The sequence below is a fragment of the Ceratosolen solmsi genome, unplaced genomic scaffold, assembly GCF_000503995.2.
Source record: "Ceratosolen solmsi marchali unplaced genomic scaffold, CerSol_1.0 scaffold28, whole genome shotgun sequence".
In the NCBI taxonomy this organism is placed as follows: domain Eukaryota; kingdom Metazoa; phylum Arthropoda; class Insecta; order Hymenoptera; family Agaonidae; genus Ceratosolen; species Ceratosolen solmsi.
The window spans coordinates 4,378,360-4,402,026 of NW_011948429.1; the positions used below are offsets into that span (position 1 = coordinate 4,378,360).

The 23,667-nt window shown below is 24.2% G+C and overlaps 4 protein-coding genes across 4 annotated transcripts in view; 1 reads left to right on the top strand and 3 right to left on the bottom strand.

The window, feature by feature from the left end:
* Positions 1–3,692, bottom strand: part of LOC105363878 (uncharacterized) — a 12,519-nt gene extending 8,827 nt beyond the window's left edge. The window contains exon 1 of the mRNA XM_011501681.1: positions 3,490–3,692. Coding sequence (XP_011499983.1) covers positions 3,490–3,508 — 19 coding nt within the window. The 5' untranslated portion in view covers positions 3,509–3,692. The remainder of the gene's footprint in view (positions 1–3,489) is intronic.
* A 5,360-nt stretch (positions 3,693–9,052) lies between these two features.
* LOC105363879 (uncharacterized) lies at positions 9,053–10,167 on the bottom strand. Its single transcript, XM_011501682.1, has 3 exons — positions 9,996–10,167; positions 9,809–9,926; positions 9,053–9,193 (listed from the first exon to the last, which is right to left on the bottom strand). The coding sequence occupies exons 1-3, from the start codon at positions 10,124–10,126 to the stop codon at positions 9,053–9,055; spliced, it is 390 nt and encodes a 129-aa protein (XP_011499984.1). The 5' UTR covers positions 10,127–10,167.
* Positions 10,168–13,377: 3,210 nt separating this feature from the next.
* Manf (mesencephalic astrocyte-derived neurotrophic factor) lies at positions 13,378–15,510 on the bottom strand. The gene is made up of 4 exons (XM_011501601.1): positions 15,408–15,510; positions 15,085–15,209; positions 14,855–14,996; positions 13,378–14,284 (listed from the first exon to the last, which is right to left on the bottom strand). Exons 1-4 carry the CDS (start codon positions 15,487–15,489, stop codon positions 14,109–14,111), a joined length of 525 nt encoding a protein of 174 aa, XP_011499903.1. The 5' UTR covers positions 15,490–15,510; the 3' UTR covers positions 13,378–14,108.
* A 4,678-nt stretch (positions 15,511–20,188) lies between these two features.
* Prx5 (Peroxiredoxin 5) lies at positions 20,189–21,788 on the top strand. Its single transcript, XM_011501602.1, has 4 exons — positions 20,189–20,385; positions 20,780–20,914; positions 21,186–21,317; positions 21,544–21,788. The coding sequence occupies exons 1-4, from the start codon at positions 20,287–20,289 to the stop codon at positions 21,730–21,732; spliced, it is 555 nt and encodes a 184-aa protein (XP_011499904.1). The 5' UTR covers positions 20,189–20,286; the 3' UTR covers positions 21,733–21,788.
* The last annotated feature ends 1,879 nt before the right edge of the window (positions 21,789–23,667 follow it).

The window sequence follows — 23,667 nt, forward strand, 5'->3', positions numbered from 1 at the left end:
GAATGCATACTATCTTCTCTTGCCCTACCTATTATAATCATTCCAAATATATGCTCATGAGTTTAGAGAAATAATTTTTTTTAATATATTTAAAGTATATTAGAGTAGCAAATGCAGGAGAATTATTTAAAAATATTATAAATCATTTATTGATCGATATGTTTGAATATAACTAAAAAAAATTATTAATACAAATTAAAATAACTTTCTTCTGTTCAATTAATCCCATAGATACAGTTACAAATTACTCAAAGAATTATTTACGAAGTTTGATAGTACTTTTCGTGATAAAGTGACTAATTTTTAAATTATCTCTATAAGGAAAACAGTTTCCTATATATATATATATATATATATATATATATATATACATAAATAAAATTTTAATTAAGATGTAATTGCTTGTAAATCAGTTGTATTATTAATTAATACAGTGTATAACTGTTAGTAGTTTAATTTAATTTCTAGGAGAAAATGCAGATAAAACAACCTGATTTATGGTGAGGCGATTTTCTGGATTTTTACACTAAGCCATCGAAAACACTAACCACGAAAGCTTTCTTATTAAAAAGTTCTTAGTGCAACACGATACCTTCTCAAGTCTACTCTAAGCATATTCCTTTAATATATTATTCCTCTCTCTCTCTCTCTCTCTCTCTCTCTCTCTCTCTCTCTCTCTCTCTTTAATTCAAAATACATAAAAGGATAATAATAATAATAATAAACGTTCAAATGATCCACAAAGCAATAGTAAAATCTGAGACCGAACTCAAAAGGATAAGAATACTATCCAATAGCGCTTTGCAAACTCAAAACTACTTTGGCTTAAATATTTGAACATAATCTTATTAGAAAAGTGTTTTGAAAAAACTAATGTGTACGCTAAAAACGCTAAATGCTTTCAGAGTAATAATTTTTCACTAGTCAATGCGTAGTTGCGTAAATATAAACGAGTTTCTTTTTGTCGAGAAAACGATATAGACAGAAAGAAAAAATACATTTAAAAAGTTGTTAAAAAGAAATGCAGAGCCTAAAATGCTTAGTCCAATGAATGGATTGCGTGGTCTACACTTTTTTATCACAAATGTTTATTTACTCCTAACTTCCTTTTCAATTTTAAGACATTGCATTCAATTTTATATAGAACACTTAGAATTAAATATTATTTTATTTAATGAAATTAGTGTTATAAAATTATTCGTATTATGTTTTTGAGATAATAAAATGCGCTAAACGAAAATTACTTTTTAAAGGTGAGAAAACTAACAAATAGTAATAATAAGTATTGTTATTATATGTATTATATGTAGTAATAAATTTTTAATTATTCAAAATTATAAAATTATATTTCATCGTTAAATGAAATATTTGTGGAAATTACCGCGTATGATTAAGCGAACATTCGTTTCAATAAGGCATTATATGCTAGTTTATGCAATTCCTACTAGATTAGAAAGTACAGCTTTAAAAAAAAGTTTATAATCTATTGAGATAGGCGAAAAGCCATTTGAATTGAAGGTATTATTATTAATAGTATTCAAGTATAATTAGTATATTATTAGTAGTATATTATTAGTAGTATATTAATTAAATTAAAATTAATTAATTAAAATATATTAATAGTATAAACAATTTATATTAAAATCAAAGAATTTAATGAAAAATATATGGATAAATAGTTGTTTATAAGCTTAAAGTGGGGTTGCTTGGTTGGATATTGTTAGTTTCTCGGCAGTCATACTTAAATTTCTTAAGCACATCGTCTTCATCCTTTCTCCCCCTCTCACGTAATCATGAATGAAATTAGTTGACAGGATAAATAGAATATATAAATAGGTAGGTCGAGTGAGAAAGTTCGAAAAGTCGGAAAGATGAAGAGAGAGAGAGAGAGAGAGAGAGAGAGAGAGAGAAAGAGAGAGAGAGAGAGAGAGAGAATGAGAAACCACTTTACTCAGCGAGGGAGATGGAAGGGCGGATAAGGGTGGAAGAGGACGTACAAAGACAAAGTACGTCCAACTTAAGAATGAATTAATTTGATAGGAAATTTATACAAGTTATATATACTATTTTATATCATAAATATATAATTTACGGAAAGAAGCGAGTTTTATTAACTCTATCAATAAATTGTATGAAGTTGCACTTATGAAAATATTCTTGTTATTATCTGTCACTTGCTAACAATTGTCTATGTCATGATTTTATCTCGCCCTCCGGACATCCGTCAGTTTGACGTTTCGTTCACTTTCTTATTTTATCTCTTTTTAATTTATATAGCTGAATTTATATACATATTGATCAAAATACATTAATTTATTTATACTTAATTATTTACATGTACCAATGAAATATGATGGTTTACCAAATGTGTATATTATTTGAACTTTCAATTGTTAATTTTGAACATTACTTTCTACAATATTGATTAGATTATCTCAGTGATTTATTCATAATTATTTAAAATTGTAATTCTTCAGTATTTTATATCCAATCTTGGTATCAATATATGAATTATGATTATATAGTTTTTCTTGACATAAACCAGTATATCAAACATATTTGTATAATGATAAAGTTTCATAATGAATTTTAATCATATTTTGATAAAAACAATCAATTTTGTATTATTTATAGAAAAAAGATTTTTTTTTTTTAATTAGGCGGCTAATATTTGTCTGATAGTGCTACGATGTATAGATTTTAATTTAACTTAAAATCTATAAAATAAAAATTTAAAGAATAATTTTCATTTTAATAAAATTAAAAGATTAGCATTTTATTACACAATAGTGGTATATAAAGTACTTTTAGTGTTTGGCTATTAATAGAAAATCCAAATCGAAGAAAACCATTTATATACTATCTAGCATTAACAAAGAGACGATTTATAAATCGTTATTCAAATACTTGTAATTAAATAAAAATTTTATATATAGAAATTATTTTTATAAGTCGAGATCAATTATTCATGATGCTTGAAAACTTGAAGAGTATATAATTTCAAGCATAAAAAATTTAACCGAATCGATCAATTTATTTAATAAGTTAAGTTAGATTTCCATTTTCATATTTATTAATACCATTTATCGTGAAATTTATTGTTTATTATTAATTTCATTAGATACGGAAAAACTCGTCACGGAAGCCGCCTCCAAGCCAACAAGATATATACATACATACATACATGCATACATGCATGCACACACACACACATACACACATACATGCACACGCACATACACACATACATACACACATACATACATACACACACACACACACACACACACATATATATGTAACATGCCAGATGAATGAAGGATTTGTAGCAACACGTGCATATATGCATACATGTGACTACCATCTGAAATTATAAATGGAACATAGTTTCTTATTCTTATGTTTCAAATCTTTGTAGCTTTTGTATTCTCTCCCCCCTTATTCCGTATCTAGTTGATTCTCTTTAAAAATTTACTTTTATATAATTATCAAATCGCCACGATTGCATATACGACTTCTTCGACGTGATGTATTGGCGCCTTTTTCTTAGACTAATTGTCTTCAATAGTCTTTGAGAGCTTCGTTATTCTAATGTATTATTTAGAGAATAATTACGTCATTATGTTAAAAAATTTTCTTTATCTCTATGTTAATCTCTGTTTAGAGTACTTGCACTGCTATCTTCACGTGTTGCTTTTTACTTTTTGTTCGTCTAAAGGAACGGTTCTGTAAATTATTCAGAGAAAAATTGCATATAATTTTAGATCAAAGTACAGTAAGTAAGTAGGAATTAAAAATTATTACCATCTCAAATTTATCAATAAAATAAAATTTAATTTTGAATACTTTGCTTATTCTTTATTTATTTATACGTGTAATTGATCATTATGTTGTTATTTCGATAAGTAAAAAAAAAACATTATTACGTTTATTTAATTATTTATTAACTTTATTTTAATAATAATGAGTATCGTCGATAAAATTTTAATATATAATAGAACATTTTTACGGTTATTTGGAATATATAAAAATTTATTGGTAAGAAAAAACATAATTTAAAATAACTTTTAATCGCTAAATAAATAATATCTTAGAATTATTGTTAATATTGGATACATAAGTAACTTTCATTGTAGCAAACTAAATAATTTAATCAACAAAATATGACCAGTATTTAAGAAAAAGTAATATGAGGGTATTTTAATATTGAACACATAAAAGACCACTACTATTACTATCTCAGCATCTTATATTATCGTCATATTTTAGTAATTGAGGTACATTAACTTTTTATATGTAACTAAATAGCATGTACAAGGCTCATAAATTTTTTAAGAAATATATTCAAGTATCATAATTTTAAGAAGTATTATTAATTATAGAATAATAATAATAATTATTGTAATAGTTATAATTTGTTCGTATTATATTGAATATTTTTAATAAATTTTGTTTTTAGTAGAAAAAGAAATCAAGGAGGGATAGTCAGTGGTGTATTGACTAACATTAAGTCGTGAAAAAATTCGCACTTATTTATCGACTTGTATCATAATATATAATGCCATTTTTTTTTTTTTTTTTTTTGTTCATTATAATAAGTATTGCTAGGTAATTAAATCTTTATACTGATCATTTATCTTTCTTTCTTTTATCAAAAATAAATGAAAAAAAAAAAAAAATTTTAATGTTTCATTCGTAATATAGTTTTACAAATAAATAAATTTTTTTTATTAAATGAATATTATTATAGACGATGAGTGTCATTTATATTAAACAATTATAAGATAATTGAATGCCGAATTGAAAAATATGTAAATGTAAATTATATAAGTTTATTAGTTGTTTTCAATTATTATTAGTTGCGAGGTACATTAAATAAAATAAATAAAATAATGAATGAGTAATGAAATTTTAAGCATGTCAGTCACATGTTCATTATAGCACATTGATATAAAATTTTACATTAACCGAAACTCACCATAAAGCAACGAAGGAAAATATAACGTCAAGTATACCTTCATATACCTCATAAAATATATTAATACACTCTGTTTTAAAATATATATTCACACACTTCGCTTACCCCCTGTGCCGAACATAACAAAAAATCGATATTCCGACGAAGCCCTCACATTTTCGCCCGCAAGTTAGATCACTAAAGAAATCCGTAGTATTAAAGGAAAGAAAAACAGTAAAACGTGAAACAGTGGCGAACAGTTCGGTAGTTGAACTACAAGTTATTTGTAAATTATTTAAAATAATGTTCGCAAGTAAATAGTCACCAGTAGAGAATTTCGCGATGAAATGTATTGCTTGGCGCTCAAACTGGTACTGATGTTGCTGCCGCTGTTGCTGCTGCTATTTGTTACGGTTGCTTTCTCGTCTTGTTCGTTGCCGCGCGAGCGCATAGTACCGGGAAGAAAGAGGAGGAGTTGCCGACCTATGAGCTAAAAGGTGGATCGACGGGAGTTGGAGAACTCTTGGCGTCCTTGCAGGCACATTTAAGGGAGGCCTTAGTGAACACCAGGAAGCGCTCGGTACACGTTCGTGCAAGACCTTTTTACTTCGCAATCTGACATTTGGACCTGCCTGTAATTATATTGTTCTATTGGTTACTCGCGAACGATATGTTTCTTTCCGAAGCAGCCCAACTGCGTTAGCATATGCTTTTGTCATTTAAGAAAAGTAAATTATAAGGCATATGTACTATTATAGAGGAAGCCCGAATTCGATAGCCATTCATTAGAACTAATGAATTCTTACTAACTACCTATATATATATATATATATATATGTCTATCAAATAATTGTTTAAAATATGCTCGACTTTAAAATATTTATTACAATTATCAATCATATTAGATTTATAATTTTATAGCGTGAAAAAAAGAAATATGCAAATCTATTAATATTTTTAATTAATGAAGTTTAATGTAAATGAAAGTTCAATGGTCAGTTAAAATATGTGTAATTTTATATTATCTTATATATATATATATATATATATATATATATATATATATATGTTACTACTATATTATATTATTATAAATTAATTTTTAATCGTAAAACCTAAAAATATTAAAGAAACACTGAAATGTAATTGCTATTACCAATAATACCTAATGCTAACTTTGATAAGACGCATAATATTTTGTTTATGTATCATAATAAAATAATTAGATTGGAAAATTGCTCTACTAAATATACATTAAGCTCAATTTCAGCTTTAAATAATGTATTAATATTCAGTATTTATTTGCTTAGAAAAACGATAATTTAATTATATTTATTTTGTAAGATTATTTGTCTTATTTTAATTTCTTATTTTTCTCATGGAAACTTTATTGATTTTTTTTCCAATAGAATTAATTTCTCGCCCACCTTGTAGAAAAGCTACTTTACAATATTACAAACGAAGTCCACTTTGTATAAACAGATCATAAATAGAAGTGTCAATTACTAAAAAGCAAACGGACATGTGAGATCAACTGCTATGCTTCACATTATACGCATCGTATATTTGCAAGTTTTTCGATATCTTGTAGCGCTCAATCCTCACACAATTAATTCTTTGCACTGTTAAAAATATAATTAATTATATTTTTACATAACATTATTTTATATATAGATTGAATACACAAAAGTTAATTAAAACATTTGTTGAATATGAATATGTGTATGTATTTTTTATTTAAGGTTTTCAATAACATTTTTTCAGAGAATATTATCCAAATGTATTTTATTAATTTTCTCTCTAACTCCTAAATATCGCTTAAATTGATATTGCATAGATAATAATTGTGATCGTGGTTTACTTAATAATTAACCAAATTATTGTAACCGTTTTATAATTAAAAAAAAAATTAATGATAGTATGAACAAATATATATTTCATTTTAAACGTTATGTTTTAATTTTTAATGTAAAAGACAATTTAACAAGACTCGAAAAATCAACGTCGCATTCATATTACATGTCATTATGCTTCCAAACGCTATTGAAAAATTAATGTTGAACATGTGCATTAAAAGTCACTTCTTCTAATAGATAATTTTTTTTTTAGCTCATCGTTGATTTTCATTGATTATAAGACTTTGAAAGTGAAATTGCATAATATCAAAGTTTTGTTTAGGTTAAATGTGAAGTATTTGTAAAGTATTTGTTTAGATTAAATGAGCATTTAAACTTATTTTGTATACCATTACTATTATACTTATTCTAATTCGTAAAATAAAAAATGGATTGATATCACAGTTAAAAATGTTATTAAAGATCTATTTTATGTTTTTTAAAAAATAGAATTTTATTTGTAAAAGATCATACTCTTATAGAAGTTACAGAAATATGTAAAATTCCTATCCCTTATTAAAATTATAGCAAATGTGCAAAATATATTTAAACTTTAAATATTTTCTATTAATTAAGAATGTAGATTATAAAAGGTAAAATTTTTACTTAAATAACATATCAAAATAAAATATAATAGACATATTAATAAAGTAACAAGAAGATAATCGATGTATATGACTCATTTAAATTTAATTATAGTCTAATTTAAAGTTTAAAAATATAAAAGTTTAAGAAAACATGAAGGTTTAACAAAATACTTTTTTGGTATAGAATAAAAATATTTGTATATATATATATATATATTCCCAAATTAATTACAGAAATATAAAATATGCTTAGAATAAAATATACACTATTAATGTAAAAATGATAATTGAAAAAAATGTTTTGCTGTTTACAATATTTTTAATCAGTATAAACTAAAATTGTAGGTTAACAAATATGAAGAATTTATTCATTAACATTAAATAATGTATACACTCTAAACGTTTATGATTATAAATACTATAATCATACTATAATAGGACACCAGTTATAGGAACTTTAGCTATTTGAATAAAATATAGAATGTAAATAATATATCTTATTATAAAAAGATGTTGGCATTGATATCTAATATAATTCTTCTAAATTTGTCATTTTCAAATTTCGATAGTTTTTTTGCCAAACTACATTGAATATGCAAACCTAGAGATTTCAAAATACTACCTAATGAAATTAATGAATCCACTTATTATCAAGAAGAATGCAACATTTCGAAGTAAAAGATAGATTGTAACCATATAGTAATAGACGATCAATAAATCATTTAATTTAGTGGAATATATCGTAAATATGTCAGGCCATAAAAGTACTTAAGAATGTAGGATGCACGTGACGAATTATATAAATTATGTAAAAGAAGAGTGCAAAATAAAAACATTGGTAGAAAATAGAAAATCAATTATCCAAATAAAAAAAGGAGTTTAATCTTTTGTTTTAAAAATAAATGCTTCTCATGATATCACAACGAAGATTAAATGATATTAAGAATATGCAATATTACTAAGAATCCATAGATTAATGAATAACTTTCGAATCCTATAAAGTCATTTGTTTAAAATTCAAAATATTATATAATTAAACTAAAAATTAAAAAGCACTATTAATTAATTAATAATAAAGACAAGATTAACAAGTCTTTTAAAATCAAATGTTTATTATTAGCAGATTAATTTAATTCGTAGTTCATGAAAACATATGCAATAAAGGGAAAAATAAACATGCAAGAATAATTATTCAAACAACTGAAAAATGCCGCCCTCTATATATATTATTATAAATTCTCTTGTTCAGTAATATGAAATGTAAGCTTAGCAATCATAATAAATTATAATAATAACTTAAAATAATGTTGTAAACAATTATTATTTATAAATTTACTCTTTATATTTGAAACCAATTATAAAGCATGTTCAAGTATAAATATAAAAATGTAAATTAATTTTTTTATCTATTAAATATATTGTGTTATTTTTATAGATTATTGTATATATAAATAAAATATATGAACTCAAAAAAATAAATTGATATAGTATTACGAAGTGTGTTATGTCTTATTAAAAATCATATTAAGTTCTAATTGATAAATGCTTATATTTTTTATTTCATTTATTGAATTTCTGTATTGAAGCTAAGGAGATATATTATATATTAAATATTAGAAAAATCCTTTCCCATTTCCTAAGGTTGGAATATCTCCACCAAGAAAAACAATTTTATCCATAGGATTGGGATGTTTAATCATCATGTTACCATAATTTTCCAATTGAAATTCAGATTTTTGAGAAAGCCATCCATACTAAAAATAAATTTAGCTTCAAGATTAATTATACAATTAAGACTTTTCTAATAAAATATTAATTTAATACATAAAGAAATTTAAAAAGTAATTGTAATTTGTAATTCATACAAATTGGTGGATAATCAGTTGTAGTAAAAATAAAAAAATCAATAAATGTAATATAATATAATAATATTGTAATACAATAATCTCTGTAATAATTCAAATATTTATTAATAAGATTAAAAAAGCAATATCTATCTAATTACATATTATCTTAAACAATTTATCGTTTTTATTTTTAAAATTTCATGCAAGTAATTTACGTATTTAAGCAGCTATTATTCAAGACTTAATACATTATTTAAAATATATCATTTAAATAATTTTATGTAATTCTACAAAAAAAAATTGTTTTGTTAATTTTTTTAATACTTCTTTTAGAATTAGTTGAATATAGAAGCATAATTACAATCACTTACGTGCATATGTATAACAAATAAAGATAAAACATAAAAGTTAACCGAAAAAAAAAACTCTAATAACATTGGATTATAGATATACTATAATTTTTGCTTTGATAAAAATATCAATAAAATATAGAATAAACTACTTTGTAAAGTAAAAGCTTACAGTCCGATTGAAAGTTTCAGGAAATGGATGGCATGTTCTTTTATCAATTTCAATTTTACTACTTTTTTCAATTGCTTGTCGGTCGTTACGTATTTCATTTAGCTTTGTTTCCAGTTCTCTTAAAAAATTATATTTAATTATTATAAGTAACAAATTAAAATTTTATAATGCAAAATTGTATAATTACCTATATTTTCTACATAACCATTGATTATCTCTTTGCCATCTTATTTGAAGGGCTTTGTGTTTATTGATATTAACGGTTATATTTCGCGATGCTGAAACAAAATCAAACACCTTAGTACTTCGAAAATCCATTTTAATTTTTAATAATATTATCAAATATAAGGTAAACAAATAATTTATATAATTTTGGCCACGCGAAAAAAAAAATTACTTAAACAAAACAAACACTTATAAATGTTATATAAATAGATTCGAATAAATAATCGCATATATAAATGATCTTCTTTGTTATTTTAATATACTTGCGCAATTACTATCTTATACATTCTCAAACATTATTAAATCGGATATAAAATAAAAAATTAATTCTGCTAGATATTAAAATGTCTATAAATTACACTTCTTGGTACATAAAATGCAAACAATAAATAATATATAGTATTAAAATAAATGTTAAACATGATTAGAATTTTATGTTTGTATTTCATTAACAGTCCAATGATTTGAAAATTATAAACGATTAATGCCATTCTGATTCATTATATTATTTCAATTTTTTTTTTTATTTTTTTTTTTTTTTTTTTTTTTTTTTTTTTTTTTTTTGTTTTTTATAAATACATGGAAAGAATATTAAAATTATCACAATCGATTAAGAAACAATTTTAAAAGCATAAATGCCATTTTACAACATGTATATATATATATATATATATATACACGTACGTATATATATATATATATGTATATGTGTATGTATACGTGTATATATATATATATATATATATACATGTTGTAATATATATACTTAAACTTTTATCAGGATTAGTGCATATAACGAACGGTATTCGGAGGATTTTATCATTATAGGTGACTGCGTTAAAGGCGCACTCTTCCAATCATAACCTGGACAAATTAAAAATATCTACAAATATTCCAGCGGCTCCGAAATTATTATAGAAGTACAACGCAGGTAACCTCATACTGCTTGGTTTTAATGCGTAAAATCCGCAAAACTGCAAGACTCGTAAGAACCGGCTTATAGTTAACCTTCCTCCGATCCTCCCCCTTATCCGTCATACGCCCCCGCAATAACAACCTTCATTTATTTCGATAAGTGCGTTCGTTCGCTCGATTATCATCGTACACTTTTATTTTCGTATGTGTGATAATAAAAAATTTTTCTTTCACATTATCCTGATCGGCTACCTTATTATGTACAAATTAACTCACAAGCCGTTTTATTAATTTCCATGCTAACTACTGTTTGTGCAGTGAGTCGCTGGCAAATCTGATGAATCTCCTCCCATTTCTCTCTTCCTCCTTCGTGGGAATAAGTAAAGGAAAGCGACAACCACGAGACGCCCCAATGGAACACGTGTATCCACGACTGTTCCACAGCTTGTGCATCTCGGGCAATTCTCGTCATGTATTATTGTTCTTTGCCGAGTATTAGTAAATATAATACTGTTGCATTATATTTCCAAGTAATTAATGTGACGCTCAACTACTTTTATAATCGGCGTCACGCGGTTGCTTCTATTAGATCGAAAGAATATTCTCTAGTTAGCAAAAGAATATAGGAGTTGGCATGTGTTAATACCAAATAAAAGTAGTCTTGTTAGAGCATATTGACATTGTAATTATATATGTACAATATAAAAAAATTATCTAAATACAATCTCATGAAATTAAAACATGAAAAAATACAAGTTGTAATAAAGATGTAAAATAACATCCGAAAGTTAAAACATCAAATAGGCTCGTAGATGATATTAATAATTTCTGAATGTTTATTAATGATCGATGTCACTACAATTCAAAGTAAAGCTAAAATTTTTAATAGAACTCAAAATTCATATATGCTATTGATCCCTAAATGTCGGTAAAATTACAAAATTGAGATAATCACAATTGACGCTCTAACAACATTGTAATAAACAGCATTGTATTATTAAAAAATATGATTAGTACAGTGGACATGTATTAAGATATTTTTATTTTTCCTGTGACTGCATACTAATTGCTACTAATTATTATTCAATGCTGAACTTTTAATATAAATTTTCATGTGTACATTACGTGTAAAGAAATAGAACGCTAATAATTTGGTTTCTTGCTAAATGATTGATTTCAACAAGATTTTGCGATCAAGTGATTTCTTAAAAGTAAAATATGTATCATATTTATTGAGATATCAATTTTCAAAAACTTGTAAATAGTACATCTATTTGATTAGTTTTTAGAATAACGATATCAAATTAAATTTTTGCGAATAATTTGGATGCTGCATGATAAGTATGTAGTTGTAATTGTGAAATATTCATAGATATAAGCGTCAATTCAACAATATGAAATATTTAAATTTTAATTGCTTTTAAAAATGTCCATTTATATGTTTTATAAATTTTTTAATTCAAATTCAATACTATCTTATAGTAATGAATTTAAAAGTGAGATTTATTCATTTATTCATTAATCTTCATTATAGTAAAACCGTACGATAATAATTGTCATACATTAATTATAAGTTCTGTGTTGTGCAAAAAATATCATATTCTAAAACATAATATATTTTTAATAATTTAGTTTAAAAAATAATTGATAAATTTTACTTTTACCCATACTTATTTTACAAATATTTTATAAGCGTAAAAATTCAAAATTTTTATCTTTTACAAAAGTTGAATCAATTAATAGAAAGAGAAACATTTTTCAATATCCACAAAAATTAAAATTTAACGAAAATAGTGTAGCATAAAAATTAATTGTTAGCTTAAATTAAGAAACACTAATGGATATTTTTTCGGTAAATCAAAGGTGTCAAATTTGCCGAAATCACTGCAAATTACATTCATACAATTTAATGTCAGTTGATAAGGGATAAATTGTTGTCCATTGATTACAAAAATATTAAGTTAACAAATTACAGAACACAAATGAAGAAATAAGCGTTTTGGATCTACAAGTATATTTTTCAAAAATTTGAAATAATTTTAACTTTTAAATGGAAATTTATAAAATTATTTACATTTTATTTTTAACACTTTACTAAATTCTGAATAAATACCTACCCTATTAATAAAAATTAATTAGGCGTATCATTAAAAATTATTAATTTAATTATTTAATTACTGAATTATTTAACATACATTATTAAATAATTGTTGAATATACGAAATTTAATTTAAATAAACAGAACTCTCTAGTTTTTTTTTTTTTTTTTTATTATCAAAACAAATTATCATACACATTTGAAGAATAGGTTCCAATAAACAAGAGAATTGAATAAACTGTTTATGATATAAATAAATGTCATTTTATTATAAACACATGTACATATTTTTATTCGCTGCATCAATATTCATTTTTTGTTTTTAAAACACATTTTGATGCTGTCTTGTCATTATCTATTTTTAAAAAAAGATGTACAATTGTCAAATATTATTCTAATAGAAGTATTTTGTTAATTATTCTAGATAAATCTTGTTGGTCATTCAGTTTACAAAAGTAATATTGAATATTAGAAATAGAAAAACAATATATCTTTACAAATATGATAATTCTTGTTTTAAAAGTATATCATTAAATACGCTTTATCGACTATAAACAGTAGTATTAAACACTTGACAAAAAGTCTTCAATATGGTTTTTGGACGATATTATTATCACAGACATACAGGTCTGTAAAGACAATATGTTATATTGTGAATAACGATCACTGCAATTTGAAATATGCAGCTCCGTAACATTAAGTTGGGAAGTAAATTCTGTTTACGCATACAACAATACTAATAAGAAAGTCAAAAATGAAAAATTTTATAGAAATAGAAGTATTTAATACCCAAGTATAATGATTACTTCTAAATAATGGAAGATTCCTATCGGACACGTTCATTAAGAGCCTATAACTATATTTGAGTATCCGTGATTTTAAGGAAAAAAAATCAGATTATTAATAAAAAATAAAATTCTTTAATTAAAGAAATGTAAAGCCAAAAACCAATGTGGCTCAATATATAAATTTTAAAAGAACTGAATAAACATTCACGATAAGATGAAATGAATGTTATGATAATTTTAATTATGAAAATTGACCTAAATATCAAGAATAAGTTTACAAATCTGTTTTCTGGGGCTTTGCATATTTCGATTTCAATTCTTCTATTCTATTGATAAAATCAGTCTTTTCGATGCATCCATCGCATACTTCATCCCAATCGTCAAGTATCTTCTTCAAGTCCCGAACCTTCAATTTCTTCAGATTAACTGTATTCAAGTCAATTTGTTTTTCTAGAATAAATAAGGAAACAATAAAATAATTTTATTATTATTTACTATTAAACCTTTTATTAATGCTTAATACATGCAAAATTATATTACAGGTAAATAAATATTTATATACGATTGAATTTATAGTAAATATTGTAAAACTACCTTTTTGTCGAAGTAATCTAAACAACAAATTGTTCAAAATTGTATATACTAGAACGTTTTCAAATCCTTTAAGTAAATATTGAAACGACTAATTTATAGATAGTAAGCATGTACAATTTGGAAATTAATTTTACAAAAAAAAAAAAAAAAAAAAAAATTATTCTTCTATTTACATAAAAAAGTACATTAAAAAGTTGAAATTTTATTAAAATATAGTATATAATTATTATACTTATATGATTCATAAAGTTTGATAAGAATATTATCATTGTCATTAAAATTCATTTTGTTTTAAACACAAAAAATTTATAAAGAATTATTATGATTAAATCTTGTTCCATTACTACCCATACAAACCGTACGTATAAATATCAAATAACAATTGTACTAATAATTACAATCTGGAGATTACAAAATAAAACTTACCGTATCTTAAATCGCAAATTTGTGCATCCTTTTTCTTTAATTTTTCACAAATTTTCTCTGCTGGAAGAGACCATGATAAAGGCTTACTAAGTTCACCCAAAATACCAGTAGCAGATTCTTCAAGACCTCCCAAATAATAGCACTGGAAAATTTTTTATTATATTATAAGAAAAAATAGAGAAAGAAAAAAAAAATCAAATTAACAAATCTTCATATTTAAAATGACTTACAAATCTGTTTTCTTTATTTTTTGTACCTTTACAAAACGTTTTGAACATAGATTCTATTTTTTTGTAATCACTTTTCACTTCGTCTGATAATGTTTGAGCAAAATTATTAACAGTTGCTACACATACTGAAAGTATTAAAAATATTGAATTGAATAAATGTATAAAAATAATCGCTGAACAATATAATAATGAAATACTTGATATATAAATTGATCGATAGCATTACTTTCATCGCTATTATTATTATTATTTTATTATTATTATTATTATTATTATTATTATTATTATAAAATTAATAAAAATTTATTTGAGACTTGCTTTACCTTCGCATTCGCCTTCTTTTAATCCATATACACTATTATAAGCAATTAACATTGAAAATATCGATATAAATATTGAATTCATTTTTGCTTTAATAAATATTGTTGATCTAAAAACGAAATATCATGCTTATTAATCATATTAATTATATCAAATATGCTTGATATTATTTGATAACCTTTTATACGAAATACATTTAATAATACTATTGTAATAATAGAATAACAACAATGTAATATTTTAAGTGTTAATACAATTGAGGGAAGTAACGGTAATAAGGAAATCTCATTAGTTAAGACTCGTAATACATGAGATATAAAATAATGCAACAACTTGAAGAAATAAAACACGAAACCAATAATTTAAAAAATCTTATCAATCAAACAATAAATAAAATCAAATATAATTATATATGCACATATGCATATGCATATATATATATATATATATACACGCACCCACGCACACACACGCGCACCCACCCACACACACACACACACACACACACACACGCACACACGCACACACGCACACACGCACACACGCACACACGCACATATAAAAATTTATGAATTAAATAATGTCTTACCTGTTTACAACTCAATAAAAATCCCTGGGACTTACGTTTGTCAACCTTTTATACACGTTGATGGTAAGACATTCTGTCAAATGTTAAGTGCGCCGAATGAATACCCAGCTGGCGCCTTCTCATTGGTTATTCTTCTATTTATTAAATATTACGGAGTGCAAGCTAATTGGCAGATTTGAAATTCCTGTGCTTTGGCGTTTTTTTTAGAAAACATAATCCTAATGAGAATTGAACTATAATTTCTACAAGTTAACGATTCTCGTGATTTTGGCGAACTAATTTTGCAGTACTTGTGGCGATCGATTTCGATTGAATATGTGAATTGTAATGATAGACTGGAAAGATCTTGTGTTATGCTTTGATTTTGATCAAACTTTACAAATAAAACAGCGAAAGAAATTAATCAAATAATTGTAATTTAATGAAATGCTATTCACATCGTATGCAGTGAATAATGTTAATTATCAAAATTCTTTTAAAATATATACATGTATATTTATTTATTTATTTATTTATTTATTTATTTATTTATTTATTTATTTAGTAGTTTGTAAGTTAATTATAATTCGGTAGAATGCAGTTCTAACTCGAGTGTTCGAGCAACGAGTGAACAATTAAATCGGTCTGTATTTTGTAAATGATAAATAGATGACTAATTTGCCAGTCAGTCTACGTGAAATCATTTTCCAAATTCTATACATTCAAATCATCCTTTATGTTTCCTCTTTCGTATTTTTTCATAGTATTGCCTAATTAATCACTTTTAATTTATTCTATTTATTATATAAATAATAAATATTTAATGATATGCTAGATATTATTAATTATGTTACAATAATATTAAGTAAAGAAAAATATGCGATATCGAATTCGATAATTATATGTCCAAGCTGGTGTATTCACTTATCTACATTCATCTGTAAATCTGCAGCTTTAATTGTGTAATCCATGCAAATTTAAATACTAAAAACTGTTATAAGTATACTTTATTGATTTAAACAATAATATTTCACTAATTTTCCGAAAAACATTCTCATTCGGTGAAGCTTTTAATACATAAAAATATTCAATACTTTTAAATAGACTAAACACACATTAATTTATATAAATTATTTTTTCCATTCTTTATAGTATAATCAATGGTAAAATTTTTTTTTTTTTTTTTAGTTCTACTGTTTAATTTACTTTATATATTTTTTAAAATTATTTAATGTTAATTTTAAATCAGCAATATTGTTACCGAGTTATTATCATTTATTATTATTCTTATATCGATATGCACATTATAGATATTTATAAATATAATTATCTATAATATAAAATAGAAAGATTTTATAAATAAATGCAATAAATTTTAATAAAAATACGTTAAATTAATTATAAATATTAATTTTTTAGATACTGTTGTCATTGGAAAATAAGTTCTCGGAATGTAATTATTTTATTATTTATCATATCATTAAAAGTACGAATAATTAAACTCCATTAATCGGAATACAATAAAAATATAATATTAAAAAATAGCATTCAATGTATTGTTAAAAAATATAATTATTTTATACAAAATTAAGTTATAGCCACAACATCTTAAGACTTCAAAAAATAATTTGCATTAATATTAATTGATAATAGTTCGATTATCACTTATATCGATAAAATTAAATTAAAAATAATAGTAAGAAAGATCATTGGACAACTAATACAGTTACGTATATTAGTTTACTGAAAAGAATTTAAAATGATAACTTTATACCCGTAAAAAGAATAATAGAACATTGTGCAACGTACCATGTATCTGTTTAAAGTATAAAGTAGTTTTCCACCATTAGATTTTCATATAACATACACTAAAGGCGTCAGATGTAGTAGTAAATTATTTAATACGCATAAATAACAATGTCAATTATTTATGTCAACCGATCGATAATGTATCATAACATACGATCTTTATACAAATCGATTTGTATAAATGTTTCGATACAATACTCTGTCTTTCTCTCTCTCTCTCTCTCTCTCTCTCTCTCTCTATATATATATATATATATATATATATATATATATATATATATAAATTAAAAATAAAATTTTCATTAATTGAGAAATTTGTTATAACGTCTTAATTAACTTTATTGCTTTATTCCAATTACTGGAATAAAAAATGTTATGGAAAATGTTACTCGATAATATTTAAATTCTTTATTAAATAATAGTTATGATTCCATTATCTTTGTTCACACTGTTAAAAGAAAAAAGAGTATATCATAAAAAAAAAAAATCCTAAAGTATAAAGGATTTAATAATATATGTATTTAAGGCATGTTTAATTTCTCAATTTACTTAACCTACGAAAATTCTAGTCCAGTAGGGTACTCCAATGCTCTTAAATATCATCTCATTTATTAAGTAACATATTTAAATATTAAGTTAAAATATTAAATAACATACATTGATAAGCGCTAGGATATTCTGCTATATTATTATTGCATTTACAGGTCAATTAAAATAGTGGGGACGGATAAGCTTGAGAAATAAAGAATAGACTAGATATTGTTTTTCTAGGTATCCTAATAAATAAACTGAACTACCAACGATAAGTTATATTTCAAGAAATTTTAAGTCTATAATATAACGCTTTTATAAATACCTATGTTCAGTAGTTTAAAGGCAATAAATAATGAAATTTAAAATTTTAATAAATATTGTTCCAATGCAACAAAAACACAATGAGATTTTATCTTATATTGTGATATAAAATGATACATATTTCACTGTAAGCGCGCACGCAATTGTTATGCAGCACGTATGAATGCGATAGCGATACGTCAAATTGTGATTCTCCAATGATGAGTTTCTTACAATTTATAATCGGCAAATCACCATGAAAGAAATAAATATAACAGTGCAGCAAAGCTCACACCCAATGTTAAAAATTAATTCGACGAAGCAGTCGTGAAAGTCCGTTAGCCTAATGTACTATTGTTAACTGCGGTCGAGCCTTTCTCAAGAATCGAAAGAATCCTTCTCTTTTGAGGTTTTTTTTTTTTTTTTTTTTTTTTTTTTTTTTTTTTTTTTTATGAAGCTTCGTCATTTTTATTATGACAGTGATTTTAATTCAATACATCTGTTTACAGCACTATATAAATTTCAGATCACTCACATCTCCAGTAGCTTACGGAAACATCTATTCTATCCCTCCAGACTAGAAGTGATTTGTTATTTTAGTATTATATCCGATTGTGTAAACTTTCCTGACCTACGTACATTCTCTTCCATCACTTCCATTTTGGCTCGTGTGAATAACCCTTCAATGTCCGCTAATACATTGTTTGTATTTTTGAACATTTGTGCGATCACAGTATCACATAAGTAAGTATCAATTAATTAAATGAATTCAAAAGAAATTAAAAATGAAAAACATATAAACAATATGAAACTAAACGTACATAAATATTAAATATGCATCCATAATATTTTATACATTTGTGACCATAATTAGTAGTTGGTTCATCTAGCCAAGATCTCCAGTTCCCTTCTTCGACTTTCGAGTCATCAATGATCAACATCGGATCAACACAATATACAACTAATCACTAAACTCGTCGATGACCCCCGTATTATTATTAAGCAATATTGATTAAGTAGACTATAATATTCATCTATAATGGGACAATTGATAATCTAATATCAGCGATTTGAACAAAAGTTGAGCTTCTCGATTTTTGGCAAATTGTTCGCTTAAAATTTTGCAACTGACGCTTCTTCTATATGCCCCCTCGTAGCCGCTAATTGAAAGCGACAATTCATCTTCCCTAGCAGAATTCGAATATTAATTTAAGTGTCTCATTATTATAATAAATTAGAAAATATTAATATATAAATAGATTTGAACAAGATGCGATCGTTGAGGATTTTGAAATCAAGCGTCAAATTAATTTAACTAACATTAATTACAAAGTAAAAAATGCTTGATTAAAATTTTATAGGAATAAATTTTCTTACAACGAACATCAAATCGAATGGCTTAAGCGCTCAAACGACCAATTTCAAAAGGAATTCTGATATTAACCTTTTTGTTAAATTGCATGTAATGTAGGTAAAGCTTATGTTGCGCAATGTATAGTTCACGTGCATCATTCTCCATCGGCGTTGCATCGACACTAGCGCAATCAAATACAAGTCCAAATCATTAATAGCCGGAGAAATAATTTTACAAATTCAAAAACAATAACCGACAATTTCATTCCAATAATCTAAAAGTCGAATGATTACAATTTCTAACCAAAGTGAAATAAATGAGTCGATTCATTGTTCATCCTATTTTCTTTCTAAAACATAATATCAATTGTATATCTAGAAGCTTTCGTACGACATTTAAAACAATGACTATATCTGTAAGTTGCTTATGCATGTATTTATCATTATTATACAATGAACGGATAATTCTCTTATAATATAAATAAACAGCAAATAAGAAAATAATGTCTTAGAAATCATTGTGACTGAATTCTTGCTTTTCTTATTTTACAATTCGGCATTACTCAAATACACGTTTTGTTATAAATGCATATTATCGATTGTAATTGCAATTCTTGCATAAAAAATTATAAAAAATCTAATTGCATTGATTTAAGGTTCATTTTAATTTTTTCTTCTTTATGCAAATGAACACAGTTTTTAATATTATTTGTAGATTTCATATTTTCTTAATACCAATTAACAGTTGCATTTCAATAAAATAATTTTCATAACATCATCGATGATTATAAATATTTATTTAACATATAGATAGGTGATAGGCTACCTGAAGTTGATTTATATGAAGATACCCCAGCCAATAAAATCAACTTGGCTAAAGCTTCAATTGGGAAAAAATTGATCATTTTTGGTGTGCCAGGTGCATTTACTCCAGGATGTTCAAAAGTAAGTTCTATGTATTTTTAAACTCGTTATGAAATAGATACGTATGACCTCTCATTTATTATATCAACAAATTCAATCGAATTTATTTAACTTATATTATTGGCTAAATAATCAAAATAATATTGGTTAATTGAATGAACCGATACGTATTGAATATTTATTGCTTTAAATATCAATATATCACAAGTTTTATTTCAAAAATATACCGAGTAAGGCAATTAATAACATAGAGTGAGTATGACATTTTTCACTTTGAATTTTCAAACTGTAGACGCATCTGCCAGGTTATATTAAAAAAGCGGAAGAATTTAAATCAAATGGCTATAATGAAATTTTCTGTGTCGCTGTGAATGACCCATTTGTGATGTCTGCATGGGGAAAACAAACCAATGTTGATGGAAAGGTATAATAATTAATAATATTATTAATTCTTTAATTCTTGGTCCTAATTTTGGAATTGTTATTTTTCTATATACTAATTATACATCTTATTTTTTATTTACATAAATATTTATTTAACTTATGAATTATTTAGTAAATATTATTAAATTAATTTATCATAATACACAAGTACGTGATAGTTAATTGTATTATTTTTATGAAAATAATAATGCTACAATGTTATTTAGGTTCGGATGCTAGCCGATCCCGCTTGTAAATTTACAGATGCATTAGAACTTTCTGTTAATTTGGATGTTCTGGGAGGAAAGCGTAGTAAACGTTACTCTATGGTCGTTGAAGATGGTAAAGTAATTGATTTAAATGTTGAACCCGATAATACTGGTCTAAGTTGTTCATTAGCTGACAATATCAAATAGAAAATAAGATACAATTATAAATTATTCAATAACGGATTATATATTTAATAATATAATAATACAATAAAAATAATACCAGTTGTAATTAATGATGATAATAATAATAAAAAGAAAAATTAAAGAATTTAGATTTAAAGAATTTTATTTATTATTATTTCAAAAAGTTTTATTTCTATTCTAAATATATAAGAAATATTATCTTCGAATGATGTAAAAAGTATTGCCAGATTTTACATTGTATTTAATATATATAATATAATAAAATTAGATAAATTTCTAAAAATCAAGAAATTTTAAGAAAATTATTATTAACTATAAGAGTATTATAATTATCGTGTATTACAAATTAATTACATAAATATATCGGATGTTAATTGTACATATAATTTGCAATTTCAAATTATATAATCTAAAAGATGTATAAAAAAATTAATACCAGAATGATAAACATATTTTTGCATTTAATTGACCAAGAAAAATTCCAAATTATGACATAGTTTGATTTATTGGAAAATGCATTGAAAGATAAAAATGCTTAATATATTATATAATTAAAAGTTAGAATTTACTATAATTTACTACTACTACACTAGATCACTTATATTAATTAATAAGAATAAATAAGTCAAGAAATTTTTTTTGTTTACCTACACTGTTATCATTTTTCCTGTTTACAATTTAGAATTTCTAATATATAAAGTATAAATCTCAAGGCAAAGTGCCTATTATGAATTTATGTAATATATATTTTAAGCTGTATGAGTAGCTGTTATACTTTTTTAAATTTCAATGAAATATTATAAAGTATTTTATGAAAATATTTATTAAAATACACTTATTAGGATATATAGATATATAATTTTAAGATATTTTTCCATTTGTACACTTGATTATTTAAAAATGATTTATAAACCATATAATTTTTAAATTACTAGTATTAAAATAGTAATACAATAATGACATACCGTTTTTAGTTACTTATCTTTTAAATTATTGATTATTAATTCGAATAGATTTAATTACTCAATATTATTATGACTAGAATAATAATGTGTATTGTATTTAATAATAATTGTAATTAATAATAGTTAATAATATTTGCTATTATTGTAAAAAAGCTTTACTAATATCATTTTTTAGAATGAAAAATTTTATCAGGTCTCCGTCAGTAGACTGAAGAATTGACTTTCTCGCTATTTCATAAAGACATTGTGCTAATTGATTATGATTACAATTTATAATTTCTAATTTGTAAATATGTAGTAATTTTTTTACTTTTATGTTAATTGTTGTTACAGAGTCTTCGATTATGTATAAATTTGTATTAAGGATCTATAGCTTCGAAAACCTTTAAAAAATTTTTAATGTAAGCCAAAATCGTTAATTAATAATTACATGTATTAGAATTTCGTTGAACAGATACGAATTTTTCGATGAAATATCTACAAAGTTTGTGTTTATTCTAGGACTATAGTTCTATTAATTTATTGAATGTATCTGTGGTAAAACATAATTTAATGGTTGAACTTTGATAAATAAATTAGCTAGGATCAATAACGTATACTATTACTCAAATTGACGCTATCGCTTATTATAAAGTATTATTATTCTAGTATTTTTATACTTATTAGTATTGCCTAGCAATACTTGTATCCTAATATAATTCTTGATTAAATAGTTAAGTTTATCATATTTAAAAAATGCCATTATTCATTCATAATAGATGGTTTTAAATCTGCGGATACAATAGCATTGTGCACTCATACTATATCGTATATACATTAGAATATTATATGCTAAATAAAATTGATATAATATTATTATAATAGGTAGAATGTTCGATCTGCCATGTAAACAAAACGACAAAAAACTAAATAAATAATGAATATAATTGGTATTTTAAAAATTATACATTTTAATTTAACAAAAGGAACT